Source organism: Austrofundulus limnaeus, unplaced genomic scaffold (genome assembly GCF_001266775.1).
Source record: "Austrofundulus limnaeus strain Quisiro unplaced genomic scaffold, Austrofundulus_limnaeus-1.0 Scaffold37, whole genome shotgun sequence".
In the NCBI taxonomy this organism is placed as follows: domain Eukaryota; kingdom Metazoa; phylum Chordata; class Actinopteri; order Cyprinodontiformes; family Rivulidae; genus Austrofundulus; species Austrofundulus limnaeus.
The window spans coordinates 707,523-720,028 of NW_013952439.1; the positions used below are offsets into that span (position 1 = coordinate 707,523).

General features: G+C 40.5%; 2 protein-coding genes across 2 annotated transcripts; both read left to right on the forward strand.

Moving 5' to 3' along the window:
* Positions 1-576: 576 nt before the first annotated feature.
* On the forward strand, positions 577-3,526 carry LOC106516366 (transmembrane 4 L6 family member 4). Its single transcript, XM_014006681.1, has 6 exons — positions 577-607; positions 711-955; positions 1,241-1,306; positions 2,541-2,677; positions 2,764-2,950; positions 3,037-3,526. Exons 2-6 carry the CDS (start codon positions 779-781, stop codon positions 3,043-3,045), a joined length of 576 nt encoding a protein of 191 aa, XP_013862135.1. The 5' UTR covers positions 577-607; positions 711-778; the 3' UTR covers positions 3,046-3,526.
* A 4,112-nt stretch (positions 3,527-7,638) lies between these two features.
* Positions 7,639-12,506, forward strand: LOC106516367 (transmembrane 4 L6 family member 5). Its single transcript, XM_014006683.1, has 5 exons — positions 7,639-8,159; positions 8,295-8,360; positions 10,614-10,747; positions 10,841-11,051; positions 11,127-12,506. The coding sequence occupies exons 1-4, from the start codon at positions 7,788-7,790 to the stop codon at positions 11,034-11,036; spliced, it is 768 nt and encodes a 255-aa protein (XP_013862137.1). The 5' UTR covers positions 7,639-7,787; the 3' UTR covers positions 11,037-11,051; positions 11,127-12,506.

Here is a 12,506-nt window from a genome sequence, read left to right on the forward strand (position 1 = left end):
CTGATTTGGTTGACGTGGCGCGTCGAGCTGCAAAAGTTCAGATTTTCTAACTTCAGCGATTTGCGCCTCAGCGCGTCGAACCCTCAGATCATTCAAATCGTTCAAATCGCGCTGCTCTAATCGCGCTTGAGGCGCCGCAGCACTTCCCGACATTGCTTGAAGCACGTCCACCACAGACTTTGCATGTAAACCTGAGGCACCTGATGCTGAAATTGCGTTCGGTGTGAACGCACCATTAGATCAACTCGTTTTCAGGCTGTCTATGTAAAGCCAAACAAAGTGCTTCACACCCCAACCACCTATTTAGCTGCACAGGAACGTTTTATTTATAAATTAATTAAAAAATGTCAGTAAGAGAAGACTTGTCCATCCAGCCAACACGTCAGAGCCAGAGTCTGACCCAGAGCTATAAGACTATATTTATAGGATAGTAACTATAGAYTCCACCTTCTGAGGAGAAAAATAATCCTACATGTTCATCGTTAGGGGCATTATATTTAGGATTGTTGCTTTTGGTCCTTTCACAGTATAAGTTTTACGCACAGTTGATGCTCCACTGGATGCGTGGGAACACAGCGGTTCCCCTGGCCCCAAAAATGTAATAGAGGTACACAAAACTGAGTCACACAATTGTCACATAATAAGCTCCACCCCTCCTCCAGTTCTGAGCGAGTAAACGTGGTCATTTTTGGTCTCTTTTCTGAAAACAGGAACCATCGGAGCCAATCTTTACAGAACACAAGACTTACCTCAGTTGGTCAGTGTTCGTAGTGACAACATGTGTACTGGAAAATGCTCCCTCTTCGTGGCCATCACCTTGTACCCTCTGGCCCTTCTGTCGGTCATCTGCAACATTCTGCTGTTCTTCCCTGACTGGACGACCAAGTACGCCAAAGAGGGCAACATTACTGAGGAGGTGAAGTACATGGGGGGATTCATCGGAGGAGGGGTTTTGGTGAGTTCTTGCTTTTATTTCTTGGTTTCTAACCAAAAAGATTATTTTTGTGAAATATTTTGCATTGCTTTGTGCCATGTTAGGAGTTCGAGAATCACCTTTCAGCAAATAAACTTTTAAAAAGTCGTTTATCAAGTAATTTTAGCTATTTTGAGTTAGCATCTATAATGATCAAGCAAAAAATTGAATAAAAAATGCTGAAAAGTTGCTGAGACAAATGTTTTGACCAAATTTGTAAACCTTTTTGATCATGTGTCCTACTGATTCTCTGTCACCTGAACTCAGGCTCTGATCCCTGCACTCTACATCCATCTGACCGGAGAACAGGGCTGCTGTGCAAATCGCTTCGGGGTGAGTCGAACAAAGGGGTTTTTCTACAGCTGTCAAGTCAGAGAAAATTAAACTAAACTCAATTATTTTAACACCGTCATTTTGTAAAAGAAGAAGAAAAGTCTGCTGCGTTGTGCTGTATCATTGTTGCACAGGATGTGAGAACGATTTGATACAGATAACAGAAAACCAAACATTTCTCAACAGTTTTTACCCCCAGGTTCAGCATTTCTGCATAAATCTTTATGCAAAAGGTGTAATTCGAATACTTATGTGGGAAATTTGTGTTTGGTCAGTTAATTCTTTGGTGTAACAATGCTTCTTGACAATTAAACTTGTGCCTGTTTATTTCCCCTAAAATGGTGCCACATTTGTTAGAACCATGAAAAACTTGTCATATTTTCTTTAGTACTGAATAGCTTATTCTCTTGTTTTTAGCTTCTGATACTCCAGATGTCCCGTGGACATGGACCTTGCTACAGTGGTCAGTTGGTGTTGTGCTACAGAGCAGATTTATTGCAGCATTACTTGGAGTCAGCCCAAATTAGAGGCTGAGTTTCATAAAACTGGGGGATGTCATGGACATCCAAGATGAAATTCTCTGGACAGTAACAACTGCATGTTTCCGCAGTCTGAGACCAAACTCTCCTCCAGGATGACAATATTCTCCCCTTCAGAGCGAAGTATTCTCCAGAATCTGGCAGAGAGAATGGAGTGGCCTCAACCCTACTGAACAGTGGGATCAGCTTTGGACACTCAGTTTCTCACTGAGCAACACAACTCTACTGACTGGCCTAACAGGGAACTCCGACCATAGTTGTGACATTAGGCTATAATCAAATATCAAACAATGCTTTGGTGCAAGCTCCAACAAGCTTGAAGGTTAATTTTAGATAATGTCTGACGTTCGGCCCTTTTAAATGAAACCAGGGCTTCTGGACAGAGAGGAGCATGAAATGACTTAGTCTGAAACTGAAAAGGATGACCGAGGAGCTGGTTGATAATGGGACACCATTGCACAGCAGCAAGAGCTGTGTATGGTTCTTTCACATGCTCCTGAATCTGCTGTTTGTTATATAAATAAAATGTTCGATAATGAATGTCTTGTTTCTTAAGACCAAGACAGCAAATGTGAGTTTCAGGAGATGAATTAGATGGGGTTGTTGTTTTACAGGTGAAACCAACAAATACCTTTGTGTTTTCAAAATGTGCAGTAAAATGTTTCTGACCTGTTGTTCTCACCTATCTTCGACAGATGTTCTTTTCCATCGTATTTGCAGCTGCAGGTGTTGCAGGCGCAGTGTACAGCTTCATCGTGGCACTGCTTGGTTTCACCAATGGGCCTTTGTGTATAACTCAAGATGACAACTGGGGGAGGCCTTTAAAAAACGGGTGATGAGTTAAAGCAACTCTGTGACGTCTCTATTTGACAAGAATAAAGGGATGTTGTATCTAAGTGCTTTGTTTTGTTTATGCAGCAACCTTGGTCCGATGAGTGACTCCGAATTATGGAATCTGTGCAAAGAGCCAAAGAACGTGATGAAGTTCAACGTTGGTCTGTTCATCACTCTGATGGTGGCCAGCATCGTGCAGGCGCTGGTCTGCGCTGGGCAGATCATCAACGGCTTTGTCGGGTGTCTGTGCGGAACCTGCAACGACCAAGAGGTCAGGAGAGTCGAATGAACTTCACAGCATCTGGACCTCTCCTCCTCGATGTCTTCGTCTCACTGTTGTTTGTTTTAAATCCACAGAAAGCATGAGTTTGTGAGGAAACAACGTTCGGAACATCTGAAGCCATAACTGCTGAGTAAAGTGGTTCATATATCTGCATTTTATTAGCTTTTTTTTGTTATGCACAATTTTGACCAAAGAGTTTTCAGCTGCGCAGGGAGGTCAGTATTACAACATTTAAATAAATCTGCTATTAAATGGTTTAAAATGTGTCCAGCATTAGTTCTTAGTGGTCAAGCTGTATTTCTGTTATAAAGAGTTTGACATTAATACTGAAGGGATATGGAGGATGCTGCTTACAGACATTACTGTTAGTTTTTGAAGATTTTTGTCAGTTTGATCCAAATACAGCAAAAAACACACAGAAACAAAAAAATGTGTTAATAGTTTCACTTGTTATAATTTGGCTTCTGCACAAAGAATTTAAATAAATAATGAGAAAAAAAAATCTATGATGTCTGATTTATACATTTTTCTTCTTATCTTTATAAACTACTCATTTTGATTGCACTCCTTGGCTTCTGTCTTTATTTTTTCCATTTTAACTAAAACTATTTTTAGTTAAAATTAATTTGCAGCAACCACTTCTAGATGGAGACTTTCAGCGAAGTTTCTTATTCTTTGGATCATGTGTTTCTGTCCTCGTTAAATAAATATTTCCACAACACACAAACAAAGAAAAATCCTCAGGTAACCTAAAGTTTAACTTTAATAAAGTAATAAGATTTATCTTAAAAGAGGACACACAACCAACATGATTAAACACCAGCTTCTGTCTTGGACGTGCTGCGTGAACCTTCGCTGACACTCGTGGGTAAGTAAAATAATAAAATATGTCTAATACCAACACTGAGGCAGCTAACAAGTTCTACTAGAGCTTAAAACTACATCAGCTCAGGAACATGTTTATACCTGCAGCAGGATGAAGAAAAAATCACAATTTCATAGGTTTGATATTTAGGCCCTGTCAGGAATTCTTAGTAAAGTTCATAAAAAGTTCATAGAATTAAAATTTTTAGAGAAGAATAGTTCACCCAGAAATGGTTAGTTACCTTATATATACACCATGTTAACTATTTAGACCCTGATGCTAAAAACAATCAGAATTGGGAATCAAAATGGAAATGAGGAACCAGAATMGTTCACATTTAAACGGTGCCCAACCTTAAACATGACGCTTTGAATTATTGACAGGTTTGCTTTTGATCCAGAGGTTTTTTGCTTCATTCAGATGAACAGATCTAAGTTCTAAAAGGATCTTTCTTTGAAGTCTTTTCGAGTCTTCCATGCCTACCCTTTTGTTGTTGTTTCATCATAAATGTGAACATTTAACCTGCTGAGACTTGTAGAACGCTGGATGTTTTTGTCATGTCTGTTGTCTGATTTCAGGGGACGCCGTCATAACAACATGGAGGAACTCATTTTGTGTTTGAATAATTCTTTTTTTATTTATTTACAYCCTTATCAGTAAAACCCTCATGGAGGAAAGAGGCTGGACTTTCTTCAGCCCTGTGTGTTTTCAGACGTCACAAGGATTAAGGAAGTGGTTAAAAAAAGAAATAATTAATTAATTTTTCATTTGTTTTTGGCGGGGAGACCTCGCCGTCTGATAAAACTCTTTAAGAGTTGTGAATGTTATCTCAGTGACTCACGCCGCCTCGCCCAGATGTTTCCAGGAGACCACGTGTGTTTGAAAAACCTTGTGCTCAGKTTCCAGTTCTGAATCAATGCATTATCTGCTGGGATCGGTTTCTTCACTGTGGAAGCTGATAAATGCTCTGTCAGTGTTTAACTGTTCCTCATTGATCAGGGATTTATGGGCGTGAGTCACACATGGTCCTGGCTCAGTCTAAAGTTCAACTCCTCTGCACTCCTGCTGTCACAATGTCAACACTGAAAGAATGTCAGCCACACCAGGGTGAATAAAGTAGCTTTTTGTTTTGTTTCTTGCATTGAAATAAAAGAATACCTGAGTGACAGGCAGCATGGTGGCTCAGTTGGCAGAGCTGTTGCCTCTCAGTGAGAAGGTTGTTTGCAAGTCTGTTTGTGCATACATGGGTTTCCTCTGGCTTCTTCCCACAGACCAAATATGTTCTGAAATTAGCACCCRCCACTGGGTAAATGTGGATAAAAAATATGAAGTGGCGTGCAAATCTTACCAACGCAACTGCAACTGCGGTGAGTTTGTAACTTCAAAAAAGCTGCATTCAATATATGCAACTGAACTATGGGGACAGCTGCACCTGAGTTACTGCACCTGCTGTAAATACCATTATCAGAAGAAGGAGAAAATAAAAAACAATATGATATTTTTTATGTGGACCCCAGGAAGAATAGTAATTGCTGAGGTAATAATTAATGAGRATCATTAATAAACTAAACCATAACGCAGTGTTACATTAAGCAGACGGCAGTTAACAAAAGCATTTCTCAAGAGGAACAGAACTGAAAGATACATGGCGCGTTTTTATTTTTACGAAAAATGTAAATAAAGAAAATTGAACAATGGCGAGTTACTGTCAGTCTGCTGCAAAAACCTGAACTCAGAACTCAGCAGGTTGAAAAGGTTTAACTGCCAATGCGTCAAATGTGGTCCATCGAACAAAAATATCAAAGAAAGTTAGTTAAAAAACACTTTATAGCAGTTATTAAATATTTTAAATTTTATTACCGTGATCTATTGGATTGTTCAAAACCAAGGGTTAAATGTAGGTCTATCATTGGGGGGTTATGCTGTGGGTTTCCCTGCAAGTCATTTTCAGCAATTATGCTTAAATGTACGCATGACATCATAAATTTTGAAATCAGGTCAGTTACCTAAAAAAACAAGAGAGTTATAGCTGTGTACTTACGCTGTTAATTTCTTTTGTGTTAGGGCAAATTGTGTCATTTTATTTGGGGGGGGGGGTTGTCATAACCCCCCTTACCCTTCTGTAAATTACGCCTATGGTCCTGATGCTGTGTTTGAATCTGATCAGCACTAGTTGTATTATCACCATATTTCCAAGCCTGTTAGCCGGTCCTGTTGGCTTCATCGGAACGAGATCTGCAGCTCTCGCTGGAGCGGTTCGCGGCCGAGTGCGAAGCGGCCGGGATGARGCTCAGTGCCTCCAAATCCGAGGCCATGGTCTTGAGCCGGAAAAGGGCAGAGTGCCTTCTCCGGGTCAGGGGGGTCGCCCTGTCTCAAGTGGAGGAGTTTAAGTATCTGGGGATCTTGTTCACGAATGGGGGAAGAACGGAGGGGGAGATCGACAGGCGGATTGGCGCAGCGTCTGCTGTAAAGCGGGCGCTGTACCGGTCCGTCGTGGTGAAGAGAGAGCTGAGTCAGAAAGCGAAGCTCTCGATTTACCGGTCGATCTACGTTCCTACCCTCATCTATGGTCATGAGCTTTGGGTCATGACCGAAAGAACGAGGTCCCGGATACAAGCGGCCGAAATGGGTTTCCTCCGCAGGGTGGCTGGGCTCTCCCTTAGAGATAGGGTGAGAAGCTCAGTCATCCGGGAGGGACTCAGAGTAGAGCCGCTGCTCCTCCACGTCGAGAGGATCCAGTTGAGGTGGCTCGGGCATCTGGTAAGGATGCCTCCTGGACGCCTCCCTGGTGAGGTATTCCGGGCACGTCCCACCGGGAGGAGGCCCCGAGGAAGACCCAGGACACGCTGGAGGGACTATGTCTCTCGGCTGGTCTGGGAACGCCTTGGRGTTCCCCCGGAGGAGCTGGAAGAAGTGGCTGGGGAGAGGGAAGTCTGGGTTTCTCTTCTTGGGCTGCTGCCCCCACGACCCGACCCTGGATAGGCGGAAGAAAATGGATGGATGGATGGATGGATATTTCCAAGCGTGAGACAACTTTTGCAGACAAGTTCATTTGGATAAAGTTTTTTTAAAGCCTGCTTCTTTTTATTCTAAATATTTATATGTATTTTTCAATCCAATTCCAAACAAAACAAAAAATAAATAAATAAATAAAAAAACAGGCAAACTAGGTTATAAAAGAAACCTTGTGACATTTTATAGATTTAATCACTTTTCACCTTTTGTACTACCTTCAAAATTTGTCCTAAAGGCATCATTAAGGCTTAATAACTTTTTCCAAGCGAGCAAAGAAGCCTACTTAAAAATATTTAGAGGAGTTTCATCTATTTTAGCAAAAAGTAAGGTTTGGTGTAATGAGAGATAACAGATGGAGACTTTGTAAATGCCATCTTTTCAATTTTAGGCAAAAAGGGCTTGAATAATCTAAAAATTGTCTTTCCTAAAACCACTGCATGTTGAAAACTAATGAAGCAAAACTTTCAGTGTTTGCTTTTGACACAGAAATAATGGGTCTGAGCAGGAAATTAATCACTGATTACATTTTGAATGTCATTTTGAAYAGGCCAAGGACCATGAATTGTGTAAATAACACAATGATGTGCAAACAAAAACATAGTGGCTGGTGAGAATTTTGAGTGGTTGAAATTAAATTTTCCACACTAGCCTCTGCGACTGGTGGGAATTTTGAAAAATTTCCTTCCCTGTTGCTAGGTGTGAGAGAGAGTTAACCTAACCCCACCCCTCGTGACCTCTGGATCACTGACCTGCATGATCCAGAAAGGAAAAAGTGAGCAAAGATGATGGACCCATTAAAAAAAGAGAAAGAAAGAAAAAAAAGTGACAAATGTTTGTTTATTCAGCTAAATATGCATGTTATGTTCCCTGCCTGCAGCCACATGACCACTGAAAAAGTGGAACTWGTCCCACAAACAAAACAAACCTTGTATATCATGACAACAGATGAGTCACTCCTTCTTCCTGRCTCAGAGTCTGTTTGTCTCCCTTATCTGTTCCACCTCCCACTGCAGAACTGAAGTGACTCTGGGGCGTCCCCATTTCAAAATCACTTCAGCCTTCTTTAAACCAGAGTCAGGTCGGGCCTCTCAGGGGACAGAAACTTCACTGAGTCTTTTTTCCCTCCAGCAGCTGGTCAACATGTGTACTGGGAAATGTTCCCGCTTCATCGCTGTWGCTCTGTACCCACTGGCGCTCATATCCATCATCTGTAACATCGTGTTGTTCTTTCCTGCTGGGGACGTGCAATACGCCAAGGATGGGCACATCACTGAGGAGGTGAAATACATGGGGGGGCTCATAGGAGGGGGAGTAATGGTGAGTGGTTTTTATTTATCTAAAGGACATRATATAAACTTGATTTGGCTCTTTAATRAATTTTAAACACTAAYGAATGTGGTTGATTTTGTGTTTTGCMATACATTCAGTGTGAAACTTGTTTGTCCTCTGCAGGTGCTGCTCCCTGCGCTTTACATTCACCTGACTGGGAAACAGGGCTGCTGTGGAAATCGCTGTGGGGTGAGTCAGGCGCTTCCTGAGGGCTGAATRTGAATGATTAACTCTAAAAGGAACAACAAAATGGGTTTATTGCACCCGAGCGCTCTCCAGGTGCAATATAGAGAAATAATTAATCAAGCCTCTGAGCAGGAAACCCGCCGACAATAGAAACTATCTAATGCTGTGAAAATAAGATCAAAGTGATGAAAATAATAATCTGTTTATTTTAGAGTGGCTTTTAAGCAGGTWATAGAATCATTAATAAACTTTATAACTTTATTTAGAGTTCTACCAGAGTAAAGTTATGCTGAGAGGTAAAACAGGATGTGAGTCATAACTGGACGGCCGAGGGAGTGTGCCTTCTTCAAGAAAAAAACATTTTAAACAGTTTTGAGCTGTTTAATAACTGACACAGATACAAACTAAATTAAAACAAAAACTCAGCGTCTGTTCTGTAGTTTATGATGTTTTGAGTCTTAAACTATGAGAAAACCATGTGTTGCTGGAGTATCTGAGAAASTCAGGACACAACATTCTGGTACATTTCAAACCTACCAGGATTCTCAGACAGAACCTGGTCTGTCCTGAGGACAAAACCCCCCCAAACACAAACTAAGTGATGTGGAATGTCAGAGAAACTAAACACAGGAGTCAGCCCTTCAGGCCAAAACTCATGATAAAGATTTAAATTACTAAARCATTTATATTTGGAGAGAGTAGACAGCTGGTTTGAGAGTGAGGGATAAAAGAAGGCCTTTATGTCAAACAAGGAAAAAYAACTTTAAACAGAAGAGGCCTCAGATTTCAACTCATACTGCAGCATTAAGCCTGATACCCAGCCAGTTTCACTCACAGCAAAGCATCTCTCCTTTGAGCCAGGTTGACAAATGGCATCTTTGTTTAGTCAGGCCCGGCCCGGCCCGGCCCAGCCCAGCCCAGCCTGGGTTCAAACTCAGGTTATGGCCCAATTCCAACCTGATRTCTAGAACCCAGAGACACGAGGTTTAGTGCAGGCCTGCAGTGGTAGGCACAGCGAACCATAYGTTAGGTTCACTAAMCACTAATCCGCCATCTTAGCCCTGCTAAAACTAATCGCCAAACAAATCAAAACATTTAGTGGAAGCTAACGCTAACTGCTAAGACTGTCGCTCAGCTTGTGTCAAATGTCTTCATCTTCTTCTGCTGAAGACTGGTGGGACTGACACAAACCTGTTGTTAGTTTTCTGCTGGTTTAATTTGAAAGTGCTGGGATCTTCTGTGGCAAATCGGCCAATCCAAACTAGAGTTATAGCTCCGTCAAACTGGTAATACTTTCATTTCYCCCCTTTCAGAATAAAAGCATTTGTTTGATTACATTTGTATTTTTAAAAAACAAGCTCAATGCCCTCCATTGTTGTGTTGCAAAYAAAATGACAATRCTTAAAGTCTGCCTCACTTCAGGGGTCKCAGCCAACGTAGTGCACATTTGTTGGCCGGTTAGGTCACTGCTCCGTGCCAATGTCTGTCCCATTTCATGGTCTCCTCCTCATGAGGTGCACAAAACCCTAAAATCAAAGGATGMATCTGACTATCTTTTGCAGCCGAGGATRTCCCAGGATTCATTGCTCCRTCAGAAAATCAAACAGGAAAAAGAAAAGRCCAAGTTTGGAAAGTGATCAAGGAATTTGTTGTTTTGCAACTTAGCTGATGAAATTTACGCTGCAGTGTGACGTTAAGTAACCAAGTACTGATACTGGAGCTAAACYCAAATTATTCATGTCTTCTGTGTATTTATGTGTAATGCAAAAAAAAAAATAAAAAAAACACATTAAATTGTGTGAAGTTATACCTTCCATGACAAGGCATGTGAATACACGTCCCAATGCTTTTWAGGTTTTAGGCATTTGTGGGTGTGTGATCTAAAATGTAACACTATGGTTACATCATCCTTAGACCAGCTCATTTAACAGTCACTTGATTCATCCTGGAAGAACTTTGAAGGGTGTGGCCTCTGTGGGCCGTGGTGTACGTGGGCTGTAACCCCTGGCGGCACTCTGCTTAAAGCAAACACAGGGCTGAGGTAGAATAAGGTTATAATAAATAAATAAATAAATAAATCTGTATGTGGATCCAGGTAAGAAGTTTTGATCTCCTCAGTCTCCAGTTTTGAAGTGAGAAAGCTCCTCTGATGGGAAGTGAAACATCCTCATCTACAGAAGTCAAGTGTTTTGGTTTGTGACTAAGAATCCACATCAGCACCTTGTTTCTGACCTCTGACTCTTTCTGTGACCTCAGATGTTCCTGTCCATTGCGTTTGCTGCTGTGGGCGTGGTTGGCGCTCTCTACAGCTTCGCTGTGGCCGTGCTCGGCTTGCAGAACGGGCCCCTGTGTAAAGTTTTGTTGGTTTGGACCACACCTTTTAAAGACAGGTGATGCCACATTTGGATGGTCCTTGTTGGGTTTCCAAACTTTTGGTGACTTGACTGGTGATTTGAAAAGCTTTTTTCTCTCACTCTCCTCAGGGAGACCAGTTACCTGAGTGACAAATCYCAATGGGTTTTGTGTACGTCGCCCAACGACATCGTGCAGTTCCACATCGGGCTGTTCAGCACTCTGCTGGCAACCAGYTGCGTGCAGGTGATCCTCTGTGGCGCTCAGATGATCAACGGGCTGTTTGGCTGCCTCTGTGGAACCTGTAACAAAAAGAATGTTATATAAACAGTTACAACACAGGTATGTAAACTAACAGGCCTCTCCTGCTATTTATGTAAACACCCATAAATGACGTGTTTTTGTGAYGTTTTACAGCTGCTGAGGTTCTCAGTCTCCCTGCTGGAATCCTGGAGAAAGATTTCCAAACTGCATACAATATTTTGTTTTATACTTGTGTTTTTTTCCACAGATTTTGTGTTTATTTCATGCTTTTTACGGCCCTGCTTTAATCAATATTCAAAACAGCTTTGATTTTTTTTTAAATGAGGTAATTTGGAAATGTTATAAATAGTTAATATCTTGTTGTAGGCTGCGCTTCAAAGGGACTAATTGTAATTTTTGACATTATTTGGTAAATACTTACTTCAACTATAAAACCAAAGAAAAAAAAAAAAAATTCAAAGAGGAGAATGTAGAAATGTCTCAGCCTGAAACTGAAAATGTAGATGGAGGACAAAAGAGCTGCTTCATGGAAGGAGAACCGCAGCTTAGCCTGTTAGCTTTCATGTTAGCTCTCAAGCTAAWAYACAYATGGCAAYATATGAAATTAACTCCCAAGCAATTATTAGCATTAGCACCTGTGTTAATATTAGTTAGTGCTAATAATATTAGATAATGCTAATTTTAGCTCAGGAACTTACACCACATACATATATGTGGCGTTAGCACCAAAGATAATTTACTAAACATCACGTTTGATCATTTAAAACCAAAAATTGAGCAGAACATAAAAACTAATGCAAAAATGTTTATTTATTGTCACACATCATAGCTTTATATATTATTTTAGCTCTTTGTGTTTTAATCTTAACTGTAACCTATAACATCAYCATCCCCAGAATGCATTGCACCAGTAACAAAATGTCAACGTGCTTAAGTGACAAATGTAATCAACAAATACAACTGTATAAGTAATTTGGAGTTTTCATGTGTCACAAATAGTCTAAAAGACAACTTCAGTCTCAAATATCTTCCACTAGTTCATGTGAACGACATTTTAGAAACCTTTACATAGAAACACATTATTTATTGTATGTAAACAACCACGTATTGTGAACAAAAAATAGCATAAAATGTAAAAAATGGTGTTCAGTGAATGGCAATTATATTTTTTGAGACTGAAGTTGTTTTGACAGCATCATTTGGCTTTGGTCTTGGTGCCACTTGGACTAAAAAACCATCCACAGCAGGTAAGATATTGTTTATAACTTTTCCATGGAAGCTAAAACTCAAAGCACTGAATTATTAAAAACAGGTGTGAAATATAAAAACTACAACACTTTAATTTTTTTATACAGTAAGAGGCAGCTGATTTGACCATATGATTATGTGCTTGTGTGATGTTCGTTTTAAAAGGTCTGTATGTGCAGAATAATGTTTGTCATGTAAAACCACGTGAAGTCTTGCTTCATTTAATCTGTTATTTGGTCTTTTAAACAATGAATGTTCTTTTGGTGTTCAAAATTAAAAAGATGA